The sequence below is a fragment of the Cygnus olor genome, chromosome 1, assembly GCF_009769625.2.
Source record: "Cygnus olor isolate bCygOlo1 chromosome 1, bCygOlo1.pri.v2, whole genome shotgun sequence".
NCBI classification, from domain to species: Eukaryota; Metazoa; Chordata; class Aves; order Anseriformes; family Anatidae; genus Cygnus; species Cygnus olor.
In genome coordinates, this window is record NC_049169.1 from 78,664,000 (window position 1) to 78,678,148 (window position 14,149).

Genomic DNA, 14,149 nt, shown 5'->3' on the forward strand with positions numbered 1-14,149 from the left:
AAAAAATGTTTAAAAAACAAACGTGCAGAGGAATCAAAGATGAGCATGTTTCTATAGCTGGGTACAGCAGAAAGCTGGTATCCCTGTGGGAGGATGAGCAATGAGAGGCTGGCCCTTACCCATTTTGTTTGACAGCTTCTGTGATATCTTGTCCAGGGAACAACTCAAAATATTTGGTGTAGGGACACCAAATCTACTGGGAACATGGGAGGAATGTAATGATGATTTGGGGGAACAGGGAATGCTAATAAGCCTCTTTCATCAGTAGGCTGAAACTAATAACCAACAAGAGAATGTGCTGCTTTTATAATAAATATTAATGGCAATATTATCCACAATGATCTAACTATATTCTTTTGGTGGCGTTGGTTGAGACTGTAAGAATGTGGTTCTGTACACAGCCCACGAGCAGGTTGCCCAGTGAAGCAGCTGATGCAAGGACTGCCAAGAGCCAGCTGTGGGGCTGGATAACCTGAACGCAGCCTGGGACCTGCTGCCTCTGAAAGGACGGGGAGAGCATCTGAGGAGAGAGACAGTGACTTTCCACAACCTGGGAACCCAGGACAAGAACCAGAGAGCCAGGACGCCCAGCTCCTGGCGGGGCTGGGGCATAACCGGAGCAAGTTATCAACGTGTTGATTCCTGCACCAGCGTGGCCCGGGGGCCTGGCAGTTGTGCCAGCAGCACCTGGCTCTGCTGGGACCCCTGTGGCCCTGTGGCCCCCAGAGACACCTGGAGCCACCACTGAGACTGCGCAGGGGGCAGCAAACAGGCCAGCTGGTCCGGGCACAGGAGAGCATCTGCAGTGATAAGAGATGTTGAAAACACCCTCAGAGGAGAGTGGAGCCAGGTTTGTTTAGTCTGAAGAAGGGAAGGCTGGAAGTAAGACAGGACATGATAATGTAGTCCCAGTGTATGAGGGGCTGCTGTGAAGGAAGGCAGGGATTGCGTTGCTGGAAGGACAAAGATAGGATCTAATCAGGTTAGCTTTCAGGGAAGAAAAGAGAAAAAAAAAAAAAGGCTCTATATTTCAAAAACTTTCTCTGAGTAATGCAGCACTGGAATGGATTACCTAAGGAGGTTGTGAAACCAGCTTCGCCGGAAGTTATAAGAAATTATGCAAATGTCACCATGCTCTACCAGCAGAGGACGAACTACCACGCTGTTCCTCAACCTCTGCAAATTAAAGGGCCACCTAACCTTTCCAACCCCACCCCTCTAAGAACAAACACCTCTATACCCACCCCCTCCAGAACAAACAGAAAACAAACAAACAAACAAAAACCAGCATCTGTACGTATCATGTGGATCATTAAATGTATGGGTAATAAAGAAAAATGTTTAGCATTTAGGTAAAATACTAGTTTTACAAAGCTTAATTTCATTAGTATGAATACAAACATTTAAATTCAAAATATTGTTAAGAATAAAAAAAAAAAAAAAAGAAAACAAGCAAGAAATTGCCTTGCAGTTCTTGAGCATGTAAACGCTGGCAAGATCTTTCAGCTCTATTTGTTATGTTACACAGGTTACCCCACCGCAGCTCCATCCTGCTACAAGTAGGTAACTCTTCTTTTACCTTCCACTCCCATCCAGCAAACTGCAGTGTCCTGCAGAGAACTACTGGCTACTTCTGTGTTCTTTGGGGCACTCTTATCCCTGTTGAAATCTCATAGCAAGATTACACAGTCATTTCTCCACTATCTGAGATTACAGTGGCATAGGATACCTCAAACACTAGAAAAAAAAACAATCATAATATGGCTCTTTTGGGACACAACATAAAGCAGAATACCGTCAACGTATAGGGTATACTGAGGCATGCAAACTTTCCCTGTCCATCAGTGTATATTAAGCCCATCAGGACATCTTAACTTCAATACAAATAAATAAAATACACAGAGAGGTGTTAAGGAGGTGTTCTGGAGCTGCTACCTCAGTATCTAACTTGAAGCATCTAACCAGATGCTGAGTTCAGTCTGGCCTTTCACCACCAAATGTTCCCACTACCAATAACTCCAATAAGCCTGGCCAGCCAACTTACTAATGATGATGATACAGTTGGTTAGGGCTATATGCTGACTGGGTAGGTTGTTGGCGGTCCCTGGCTGCTGATGCTAGGAGGTGTTTCTCTGTCTATCCTACGCAGAAAAATGTAAACTACCCCAACGCTGCCAAACCATTATTTCTGATGGGAAATAGGCTTTGTAAAGCTCACTGGCTCAGGGTCATAATGATCTGGGTGATTTGGTGAGATGTGCCTAACCAGTGCTCTGAGATCCACATAGCTTGTGAGCTCAGGCTCCGAGCTGCATGGAAGCAGAGGCAGGCCACATCTGTTGGTACACAGCATAAAAGTTCCTCTGGGAGATGGGAATTCTGGGGAGTGTGGTGTGAGTTGCACTGCAAGTTGCACTGCACTGCCTCCATCCACAGGACCAGCAAAGGGTCAGCACTGTCCATGCTAAACCACAGCTTATAAGCCTTTCTGAGTCTGAGATAACTCCGTGGGCAACCATTCTGGTGCATCTGCAGCCATACACAAAACTTCTGGCTTCATCAGGGCACATCAGCTTGGGCTCTTCCAGACTCAAGATGACTCTGAAATAGTCTAGACATATTCCTGCTCATAATCCCTATCAGGACAAGATGGGCCTTCTCGGAGTCAGCTCTGGTACCTCTGCACATCAGGGATAGAGCATCCACAGACCGGATAAGCTACTTAGAGGCATTGGAGGATTGACCATATTAAGCACTGAAAGAGAACTTTGAATGTTCAAAGCCACATACAGATAATATCTAATGAGGACATCATACCTTTGCAAAATAGACTGGGAAGTAAGATTTATTTTTTGATTTATGATGAAAATACATGCCTAGAGAAGGGGAAGCACACTTATCTAGCATTCTGTAGGTGTGGGGTTAGTTGTTAGCTTTGCTTTCCAGGCCTGATAGGCTACTTTGTGCAAGTCTCTTCATTCACCACCTTACCCATCTCAGTTTTCTCCACTGTGGCATGCATCTGATATTAAGAAGCACTCTATAAAACAGAAAAATAATGATGAAGGCTATAAGATGTGGGAGATGGTGGCAGATGGAAGATGAGAACTCATGAATTCCAGCCCGCAAGCTCTCTGCTTGCTTCTGTCAGTCTTTGAGCCCAGAACCCCTCAGCTGAAGAACTGATTCATGGCTTTCACTCTCATAAATGCTGTTTCTTCATGTGGTGTTTGTCTGTTTGGCGAAAGAATTATATCTAATGTTTTTTGTTAGTGGTGGGTTTTTGGCCTCTATTCCAGCTGATGATGAGGTTACCCCAGATGACTATACGGAGAACTATCATCTAAGAATTTGTATGAAAATTAACACATTTTGACCTTTACATTCACCAACAGGGAAACCAGATGGGACAAAAACCCCTTAGAAGCTGTGCCTTTTTTGGTGGGAATTCTGACCTGACTTAACATCAGCTGGTTCAAGCTTGAGAGAAGCCCTACCTCTGTGCTCCCTGTGGGAACAGCTGGAGCCAGGATTCATCACTCACTCAGCATCACCAAACCCACTTCAGCAAGAAATCAACAGTTGAACAGAGCATGGTCACTACAAGTCCTGCAGGGCAGGCCTTGACTCCTGCACCAGAGATGGAATAAAGGGAAAGAAATCCAAGCAGCTCTGGGGGATCTTGCAGGGAATATGAGGCACAACCCCAAACACTACAGACAACAATCTGATACTGCTTCACTACAATGGGGTAACAATGGCTGGAGGTTGAGTGCCTTACTAAGATGATGGGCTTTGGGAGATCATTTTGGTTTTGTGAGAATCACTAATGACAGAGGAGGAGATCCAAGAAATGGAGAACCTTTATGTGTTGAGAGAGAAAAAGAGGTAAAAAAGCAGATAGTTGTGTGGAGTCAGAACCGCGAAGCAGGGTATCTGCCATGTTGAGATCTTTGGGTATTAAGAGAGTATCTGGGCACTGGGTTGGTATTTAACTTGGTCATCTGGAGCACCTGTCCAAAACAGAAAGAAGGCAAATTTATCCTTGTTCCGTTCTGAGGAAGCATTGCATATTCTAGAATTATTATAAATCATTATTTGCACTGTATTAGTCACTGTAAACTGTAGCTGATAAGTACTTCAAATCCAAGACCATGCAAGATCTTACACAGTTTGTTTACCTCACCTTTTGTCCCTTGACAGAAATAAAATATTTAGATCTCTTACCCACCAACTTACCATTGTGACAAGCTAACCTTTGAACAATTTTTGTCTTCATTTCTTTTTGCTCTCTGACGGTTTGTGGACTGCAATTCATCCATCCCAGGTGATGTGATAACTTCAGAAGAGACTCTTCACTGAGACAAATGCATGACAAGCACGGGACACAGATGTAGTCTCTACCAGTTTACAATCTAAGCCTTGAATGTATTGTACCATGTGTTTTTTTGTTTGTTTGTTTGTTTTTGATTATTTTATTTTTTTCCCCTAAGGTAGAAAAATCACTCTTTTTATAAGTTCATTCTGCTTTTATGTTTTACTTGCAGTATTATTCTTGTGCCATTCTTAATTAAATACAAAGAAAACTAAAAATATCACACAGTGAGAATCACATAAAGGCCCTTTTTGTGAGTTAAGGACAAAAGCTTGCTTCATGAAAACTGTGCCTTTGCTTATATGAAACAATCCCACTTCAGTCTGCCTTCCCATCAATAGCATCATAGCTCCAGACAAATGATACTTACCCACCACTGTGTGGATGGTTGTATTTCTCTGAAAGCTCACTTCTGAGAGCTCTACTTTGACAACTCACCACCTACTATTCTGTAACATCCATCATATGGGAAAGGTTTCGTTTTCCATACTGAGGTATTCGGGTGAGAGGCACTGGGAATCCTCTGGTGGTATAAAATGCTAGGCTAGAGATAAGGTTAGAAGAAGTAACATAAAGGAATTAACGTACTATATCCATATCACAGCATCACCTTTGATTGCTCTAATGCTGGAACTGTCGTGGCCCAAAATAATGTATTTATCTAGCAGAACTAAAGGACTTCCCCCATCCTTCCCTTAAAACTAATTGTCAAAACACTGGTCCTGGGAGATTTAGGATTGGTAATACTGTGGAGAAGCACTTCTTACTCTCTATAAGGGACTGACTGTCATTAGGAGCTTGAGTTGGATGAAATCTGTGGACTAGGCTAGAAGCTGATAAAATAGGAGATGATGTGTGGCCTGAACTGGCTTCTACAAAGTTGTCCCTGGCAGCTTTAAGGATGATAGTATGTTGGGCCAACTTTGTGGAGGTGATTTCAGTAACATTCTCTGACTTTTCAATTACTAAACATGTGGACTATTAAAGGATTAATATTAAATCTGGGGCCTTCAGGAAAGCCAGCATGGGTGGCATAGTTGGGTTTTGGTCTTGTGCTACCATGAGCCAGAAAAGAATATATATTTTCAAGGCCTAACAAAGCCACTGATATTAAGGATCAAACACTGGGTGAGAGCTGGGTTAGAGCAAGGGTTTGGTCCCACAGAAGGTGTCTGTGACCGGCCCTGTGCTCTCAAGGTAGATCCCGCCAAGTTATGTTAGACTGGACCAACACAGTGCAGATGTTTTGGATAAGTATAGCATTAATCTCATTCCAATGTTTGGAGCAGGGTGAGGATTCATTGATGTATGATGAGGATTGGATGCTGAGGATGGCGGGACAGGGTGGGAGACAAATGGCCAACCTTGACACTACTTTGGTAGGGTAAGTGAGGAAGAGTGATCAGGCAAAGCCCAGGGGAGAATGTTTTCTTTTCTGCTTGTCAGGAATAATAGAAATAAACCATTGTGCTACAGGAGAGGGTATTCCAGGCAGTAGGATTTGCTTCCTCTGCCCAACAACCTCTCTTAAAGACAGTTTCTTTAGGCTAAACCTAATCATCCTGTCCACACACACAGAGCAAGCAGCCAGTCTGTAGCCCCACGCATCTTGCTGCTGATGTCAAGCAGCATGACTCGTGCACCCAGCTGAACGAGGGTCTCTCGCTTTCTTCTGTGGCTAAAATCATGGAGGCTTTACTTTAAAAAGCTGAAACTATAATAAAATGGTAGGTCTTTCTTGACACTCTCACAGAAAGCCTTAACAGTAATCCAGTGCAACTGCTTGCTCAAACCTAACAAAAAATATCTGCGGTGGCTAAGGAGGAAAAAAAATTTAAACCTGCTTCATCAATATACAGGAGCATGTCTGAAAGTATGATATTTGTGTTAATGCTACCTCACCTGATTGCAGGGAGAAGACAGTGTCGGGGACAGCTTCCCAACAGAGGGCACTACGTTATTACATATAGAAGCTGAGAGGTCACTCAAGGACCGCCTCTCATGCATGGACACTGAGTGGGGAGGAAGGCACATTTCAGCTTTGTTTGTCCTCTTCTGTAAAAGCTAAGCTTATGAAAATTCATGTGTTTATGTCATTAAAAACTACACTATTGTGCATAATTATATGCACCCAAAAAAGCCAAACCAAAATCTTCAAGTCCTTCATCCATGTCGCAGGGAGAATTCTGAATTTCTATAATTTTAAGTGCTTGATTTTACAGCCATTCAAGATTCTCTTAATACAAGCCAGGGACTTCTGTGTGCAATTCTTTAATTAACTGGGAATCATCTTTATAGATGCATGGGACAGGTTAATTTGTTTGTGGGCTGGATTTTGTGTCTAGCCAACGGCAGGAAGGAAAGTGAAGGACTGGTCTGAGCAGTGAGCAGCACTGACCTATACCACAAGCAACAACACTTAGATGGGCATTATTGCATGAGGATACGAGCTGGGAAGAAGCATCTTCTTAGCACCGTGGTTTCTGAGTGAGCAAGAACAGGCAGGATGGAGTTGAGGCAGACGCAGTGCTGCTGTTTTGAGCATAGGGGAAGGATTCTGAATGCCATCCTTCTCGCTTTGCTGTGCATGCTAAGGCACTATAGCCACCTGCCTGGGTATATACCTGTATGCATACCTGTGCAATGTTTCCTGTATCCAGCTCCAATGCAGCACGTTCCCTTTCAGGTTGAACCAATCAGCTATTTGGCAAGCCCCCCTACAACTTGCTTTTCCTTTCATTTTCACATTCCACGCTGGATTTTGCTGAGGTTCTAACTATACAGTGCACTGTTTGAGCAGCTTTGGCTAACACAAAATGACCTGCAGTGGTGTGACTTCGTCTGTATCTCACATATCACTTACAATAATTTATTTCTAGAGCTCACAGCTGACCTCAGGATATCTGGCCTACCTAAAAACAAAGAGAGCAGGAGGGAGAAGTTTCCTAGTTGTTCTGGCAGCAAATGGATTATTTGTTAGCATCCATTTTACAGAGGACTTGGAGTGTCATAGACATGCACCTAATAAATTACTGCCTCAAACACCCATTTATATAAGAAAAGTACTGAGAAAGACTCTGAGGAAGTTCTTGCATTGACAGTGGAGAGAAAGTTTTTCAAGAGCCCCAGTAGCCTTCTGCTGGTCTTCTGAAAGGATCCTAAGGGAAGGAAAGGAAAAAAATGGCCATGATCATGGATCCTCTCTGATTAGGCCTTTTTTTTTTTTTTTTTTAACTTCTCAGGAAAGAAGGAAAACATTAGTGTGTGAGGTCCAGGTAATGGTCAAGGCCATTAGAGAATCTGATCCAGCACTTAAACCTGCATGTGTAGGTGAGAGAGAGAGGTGTGTATCATGTGGGCTGGGAAGCAATTTACTTCACCAAGACATAGCATTAGGACCCTGATTCATGTCTGCATGGGGATGCAGCTGGGTCTAATTCAACCAGTCAGCTGCACAGCTGTCCTCTCTGTCCCTGGCCTGCCACCACGCAGGCAGAGTGGCTGGACATGACATGGCAAATTCCAGTTTGCTAGTTTGCTAATGGGTCTGCTAGCAAAAATTTCTGCAGACCCTCTCCATTCCAAGAGGCCAAGTTTAAAGGTCCTTCATCCAGACAGTCTGCAGTAGGATCTAATTCTTAAATCAAGGATCAAGAGCCTTGCAGAAGCAATGAGAAGAATCAAGTGCTATAAAGTATTGAGTCTATGAATTACAGCCAGACAGTCTGAGTTCTGGATGAAGCCCCAGAAGAAAATGAGCACATAAAAGCAAAGCTATCAGCAAATTAGTCTTCAGTTCAGGAGAAGCAACACTCAGGATGGGGCTCTTAAGAACTGGATCCCATTCAGACTGCTGCAGAGACGTCACCCCAGCCCCACTGCCTGGGCCAGGCTTTATGATATCCTTAGGACTTTTCCCCACACATCTCATTCCTGCCTCTGTGCTGCAGCCCACACCATTAACAGCAACACTGCCATAGATCTTTGAAGGCGGTATCTAAGATCACCTAAGGATCTTGGGGGGAAAAAAATGGCTTTTTGCATTCCTCTTACATTTCAGAATCACAAATGAAGAAGAAATCAAGAGTGCAGCAGGAAAACCAGGGCTGCACCTCTGGCCTGCCCAAACCTCCCTGGGAGCTGCACTGTAGTATTTCAGATGCCTGACAGGAATAAGCAATAATCAGGGTATCCTTTGCATGTAGCATGCCAGTGCGGAGAAGGATTTCCTCAAAACTGTAACTGAGCTAGAAAATTGCCTATGTCATTTGGCATAAAGGAAAAGTTGTTTGGAAATGTTTGCATAACTAGCTTTTGTTAAGCTTTTCAAAATTTGTTTATGCTATTCCTGGATAGTAAGACCAATGCTGTGCACTCTAGATTCCCAGGAATTCACACTTTTGATGATGGTGTAGAGGTAATCCTAAAAAATGCTTTCCTACCTTTCTCGCTGACTCCCTGTTCCCCAACAGAGAAATTTTGCCTCCATAATGTGTTTCCATCCTTTTAGAGGCCTCTTAGTAATATGTGGCACTGTTTTTAACCTGTGTTTGCCTTTGGGATCCTTGTTTACAGATACTGCCTTGTATTTCTTAGTTACCTTTTGTGGACCATGGGCTTACCATGGGCTTTTCAGGTAGCCCATGGACATCCTGATGTGCATGGACAACAGAAATGACTGCAATAATCTTGCTTAATGGAAGACACCTATACTGATATTTAGTGTGAAGTGCCAGGGAATGCCCTCTTTGCTGTTCTTGGTCATAAACCATCTTTTCCTTGCACTAATTGCAGGTTTAGATTCTGGGAAAAAAAATATATATCAAACACATGCTCTTTAGCTGTGGGAATACTTTCATATAGGTCTCCATATATTACTCACGTGGGAATATGGCTTGAAAAGCAATACTCCGCGGAAAGCAGTGTGATGCAATATTGAACTAGGTATATCACATATGATTTTTGCAATGTTAGCTGAGGAAAATCTTCCTAAAAATTTAAAAGCTCACTACTGTTTCACTGGAAACGAAGTCACTAAGTTGCCAAACACTACTGGAAAGCAGGAAACAGTTGACTTTGACGACAGTATATATCATCAAAGGCTGTGTAATTGCTTCAGAGAACATACTTCATATAAGTATAGTTCCTTTTTTTATTTCCCCAATATTTACTTAAAGGATCTTCTTGAGTGTTCAAGTCCATATTCTATTAATCTTGAATAAAAGGATGTTTAAGTGAATTAGACTAAACTTTAAGCTATTCCTTTCTGTCTTTTAAAATGTTACATAAGAAAAGAGATGCAAAGTTTTAGGCTACGTTTTGCTGTAGCTAATCATAGGAAATCTTATGTAGGAGATATGTTGTAGGTTTTTTTTTTTTTTTTTTTTTTTTTTTAACGTACTGTTATGAACTTCATAGTGGCTTGGCATGTTGTCTGCTCAGCTGACAATATTTGCACAGTAACCAATGATGCTAATTTGCCTGGTTTTGTTACTAGAGGCTGGCCATTCCTAGCTCCAATCAAGCAAAATCAGGAAAAGTCAAGGGAACCAGCATTTGTACGTGTGAAGCCAACACATGAGCATGAGCCCTGGCATGAGAAGTCATTTTCCTTGACACCCATCTGGATTGCAGGTGCAAGAGCTGCAGCTATGGCTGTAATTAGGAAAGCTCCTCAGTCTCCACCAGGCCCCAGTCCATTTGCAAAAAGCAAGAACCACCTTTTTGCCTTTTAAAGCAGGCAGTAACTTATAATCAAGGGAATTGCTGGGCAACATCAGGGCTAAATGGATGTACCTAAATAAAAATATATTTTTGCCAGTTTATGCAGCTGACACACAGGGAGACTCCAGCTGAGCCCTTATCCTCATGCCTCTAATAGCAGACTTTGTCTCTGATGGTGAGTCTGAAGACTTGTCTATTTGTTTAAAGTTTCTTGGCGGCACCTGTAAGAAAGTGGATTTTAGCAAGTAATCTATTTAGGGCAATGGCCCAGTTTGCATATCAGACACAAATGTTACATATGCTATAAATGCTACTATAAAAGTAAGTGATGAAATCAAAGCTCAAAATGCTGCTCCTTCGTATCTGCTGTCACAAAGGGAAATCAGAGTATGATACACACCTGAAACTGAACTGGGGAGGCTCAAACCTGTATTTCTGAGAGATGATTTACATACAGAAACAGCTTAATATTCCATTGCATCCTTTCTGCCCTCTGAGTAAATCCAAAAGAATAGCTATAGAAATCTAGATATAATCCCTGTCAATATAACTAATGCTGTATTCAAGATAAAAAAAGCTGAATGAACTCTGCAAATCTGAACATTTTCTTCCCTTTTACTCCAGCATTTGCTCTAGCTCAGTAATGTGCTAGCACCTACAAAAACAGTAAGAGCATGGGACCTGTGGCACCAAAGCTGAGCTGAGGTCTGGAAGACTGCATTTCTCACAGTGTGCTGGAGAGGGGTCTATGGAAATAAACTGCACTGGATGGATGCTAGGACTCTGCTAACCACTGACGGCAAACAATGAATAAGGAGCAGGAGGAAATGTGGCACTTTTTTTTTTCCTGGAGTAAAACGAATGTGTTGGGTACTCAGGTGGTGCAGTCCAGCATTTGGAGGACTGAAATGGGAGATGATGCTTCTCAATCTCCCTGGCACATTTCTCTTTTATACTCTGTCCTGTTTCCCACTAATGCTGGCTCTCAACTTTCACCACAGAGCTCATCAGCTGTGGCTCTACTTGCCAAAAACGTTGACTCACTGTAGCTCATCCTCCTACAGATGAAGGATTACTCCCAACATGGGACAGGACCTCTCCTGCTCGCACTGTGTGGTGTTCCAGATGTGCAGATGTTCTAAACAAACAAAACCCTTTTCTTTTACCATGCAAGTGGTTAAACTGGCACAGGCTGCCCAGAGAAGTTGTGGAGTCTCCACCCTTGGAGATATTTAAAACCCTACTGGACACAGTTGTGGCTACTGTAGCACAGCAGCCTGTTCCAGTTGACCCTGCTCTGAGTGGGGTAGATGATCTCCAGAGGTGTCTTCCAAACCCAGCGATTCTGTGAGTATGCAGCATACCTATCGTCCACTGACCTTTCCTCCATGCCACTAAGGGAAGATGTACCTTAATGGCATTTCAGGAATTTTCATGGGTCCACAGGGAAGTTAGGAGCCCAGTTCCCATGGAGTTAGGGAAGGAAAGCTGGCCCACAGAAGGACATAGATACTGTGATACTGAGAGCTGCATGTTATGACTTTTAGGCACTTCTCTCCACTAGGTAATCCATGAAGAAAACTTAGGCACTCAAATTCCCAGTGCAATGGGCGGGGAAAGCAAGGTACCTCAGGATATGATTCACAAAAGCAAATAAGAAAAGTGCCTCTGGAGCTGCTGGAGGTGCCAAGGAGAAGGGTAAAGGTTAAGCCCTTCTTAAACAATACATCATCCTTTTCTAGAAGACAGAGGTGCCATTTCCCACTCAGCATCCCCAATTCCAGCTGCCAGCTGCTAGGAGCTTATAAATGCAGTGGGAAGAAGCATCACCTGTTTATGTAATGGCCCAGAGTTTTGCGCACCAACCCATGAGACACCTGATGCAGAGCTGATTTCCCCAGTCTCTTGGCTTCTGGGAATTTGAAGCATCCATTTCCTCCCAGCTGACTTCAGATGCAGTGGTATGGAATAGGTGCATCAACTGCAGAAGCTGTTCTGCTATGATAAAATTATTCATCCATACAAGTGAAGAAAAGCATTAGCTGAATCAGAAAGCAGTAGCAGGCACAAGTACAATTTTGTCGCTGGCTGAGTAGAGCTTTGAGCATGCCACTTGTGGGGGCAGTTTTCCTGCCTGGGAGATCCCACACAGGGAATGGAGAGTTGAGGAATGCCCAGGTGTGGGCTACAGGGTTTCTCCACTTATTCGGTCAGGCTCCTCCTTCTCTTTTGCTCCAGAGTGTCCTGGTGGATACAAATCAGCAGCCTCATTACATTATTAGGAAAAAAGATTCATGGAAGAGATGGCATTGGATATCTACGGAAGGAGACAGAAAATGTAATATATAGGTAATTCCTCATTCACTTGTCTAGCGTAATTCTTTGCTCCCTCTGCATCCATTGTGAAAAAAAAAATAAATCTAAACTGCAATTAAGGGAATTCTCACTAAATCCTGTACCCCTTTAAGCAAATTCAGGTATCTGTGCAGCAAGTAATAAAACCAGGGCAGCGGAGAACCAAGCAACCTACTCTATGTTGTTATGGAATGAAAAACCCACATTTTCCAAATTTGCCCCTTCTTTTATGATCACAATAATCAGCTGTTTCAGGGCACAGGGTAAAGAAAGGCTGAAATTAGTGCTGTTTCACTTTGTCCTGCTACTCCCAAACTCACAATTTGTACCTAGTTGTCCTCCCCTTTTCTTCTGCTTTTATTTATATCTTTTCTTTGCTGGCCTCTGTCCTACTCTGCCAAGTCAGGGAAACCTCCCTACAGGCTGTCTGTCCCTATGGCTACAGTCAAGCTGGCAGACAGGGAAAAAACTTCTTTTACTGGGAACTGATATGCTGTCCCCTTCCAGTACACAGCTGAGCACAACAACCAGAGAAAGCCTTTATGCAGCCGGGCTTCCTCGGGGTATTTACCTGTGTACCTGGGAGGACAGGATCCTTGAGAATGGCAGCTGTGGATCCTGACTTTTGGTAGAACTTTGAGTTTTTCCACCCAAATTCTGCACAATTACTTCTGAATTGAGCAGTTTTATTCCCTTACCTTTATTTGACGATCCAGGACACGATGTCGGGATCTCTGAGGTCCGAACCCTGCCCCACGCTCCGATGACAACTCTTCTAGTACCCGGTGCTTTCCTTAAAACGCTGGCTGCCTGTTGGAGAGGGGGGGAGGAGGTAGAGAGCGGAAGGGTTCAGGCGTGCAAAAATAAAGACTGGAAGAGGGAAGAGATCAGACTCGGGTAATGAAGATGTGTTTGGGGAGAGGAAAAAAAAAAAAGGCACAAAAACTAGTCCCTATTTCTGGAGCCGGTCGGGGAGATGGATCCCGGGGCCAGGTCTACCCGCTCTGCCGCCGCCTGGGAGGGCGTGAGGCGCCTTCTCCCCCCGGAGCCCGTCGCGGAGCGGAGCGCTGCTCCTCGGCCCGGCTGCGAGCGGAGCCCGAGCACAGCCCCACCGCCGAGCTGGCTCCGGCGGCTCTGCCCGCGGCCAGCCCGGCCCCGCACGCCAATCAGGGCGGCCCGCCTGCCTTCCTGTAGGTGTGCCCGGCTCACCTGCGGGCCGCCACATACCTGCGGGCCCGGGGCAGGCAGCGACGCCTCGGCCCGGGCAGCGGGGGGCAGCGACACCGGCGGCACCGGGGGAGTCGGGGGGGCGCGGTGCTGCTGGCCCCGGCCCGGCCATGTGAGGCCGGCGCAGGTAAGGGCGCTGCGGGCGGCCCCCAGGGAGCCGCGGGGCCCGGCCCGGCTCGGCCCGGCTCGGCTCGTCCCGGGCCTGGCGGCGGCTCCCGGGCGGGCCCGGGTCGGTCCGGAGGGGAAGCTGCCCCCGGGGCCGGCGCGGCGGGGAGGGGAAGGAGGGAAGAGGGCGGCCCACCATTTTAGGAGCCGACGGGGCGGAGGGGGAAGGAAGGAGCTCGTCCTCCTCCCGCGGGGCTCGGCCCGCAGGTGCGGGAGGCAGGGAGGGTGGGCGAGGGGCCGCCGCCGCCGTCGGGGGGGAGTCCCGGGGAGCCGGGCTCGGGCCCGCAGCGCCCCTCGGTCCTG

The 14,149-nt window shown here is 45.2% G+C and overlaps 1 protein-coding gene and 1 long non-coding RNA gene across 4 annotated transcripts in view; one reads left to right on the forward strand and one right to left on the reverse strand.

The window, feature by feature from the left end:
- Nucleotides 1–9,514: 9,514 nt before the first annotated feature.
- Nucleotides 9,515–13,803, reverse strand: LOC121074182. Of its 2 annotated transcripts, XR_005822203.1 has the most exons (3): nucleotides 13,682–13,803; nucleotides 13,153–13,264; nucleotides 9,515–12,343 (listed from the first exon to the last, which is right to left on the reverse strand). It is a non-coding gene; the product is annotated as an uncharacterized LOC121074182 (long non-coding RNA). The 2 variants fall into 2 exon arrangements; XR_005822202.1 differs by lacking the exon at nucleotides 13,682–13,803 and having other exon boundaries at nucleotides 13,153–13,288.
- ARHGEF5 (Rho guanine nucleotide exchange factor 5) overlaps nucleotides 13,286–14,149 on the forward strand; it is a 38,081-nt gene continuing 37,217 nt past the window's right edge. For both annotated transcript variants that reach the window (XM_040565908.1, XM_040565919.1), the window contains exon 1: nucleotides 13,286–13,808. In XM_040565908.1, the coding sequence (XP_040421842.1) occupies nucleotides 13,431–13,808 (378 nt within the window). In that variant the 5' untranslated portion in view covers nucleotides 13,286–13,430. The remainder of the gene's footprint in view (nucleotides 13,809–14,149) is intronic.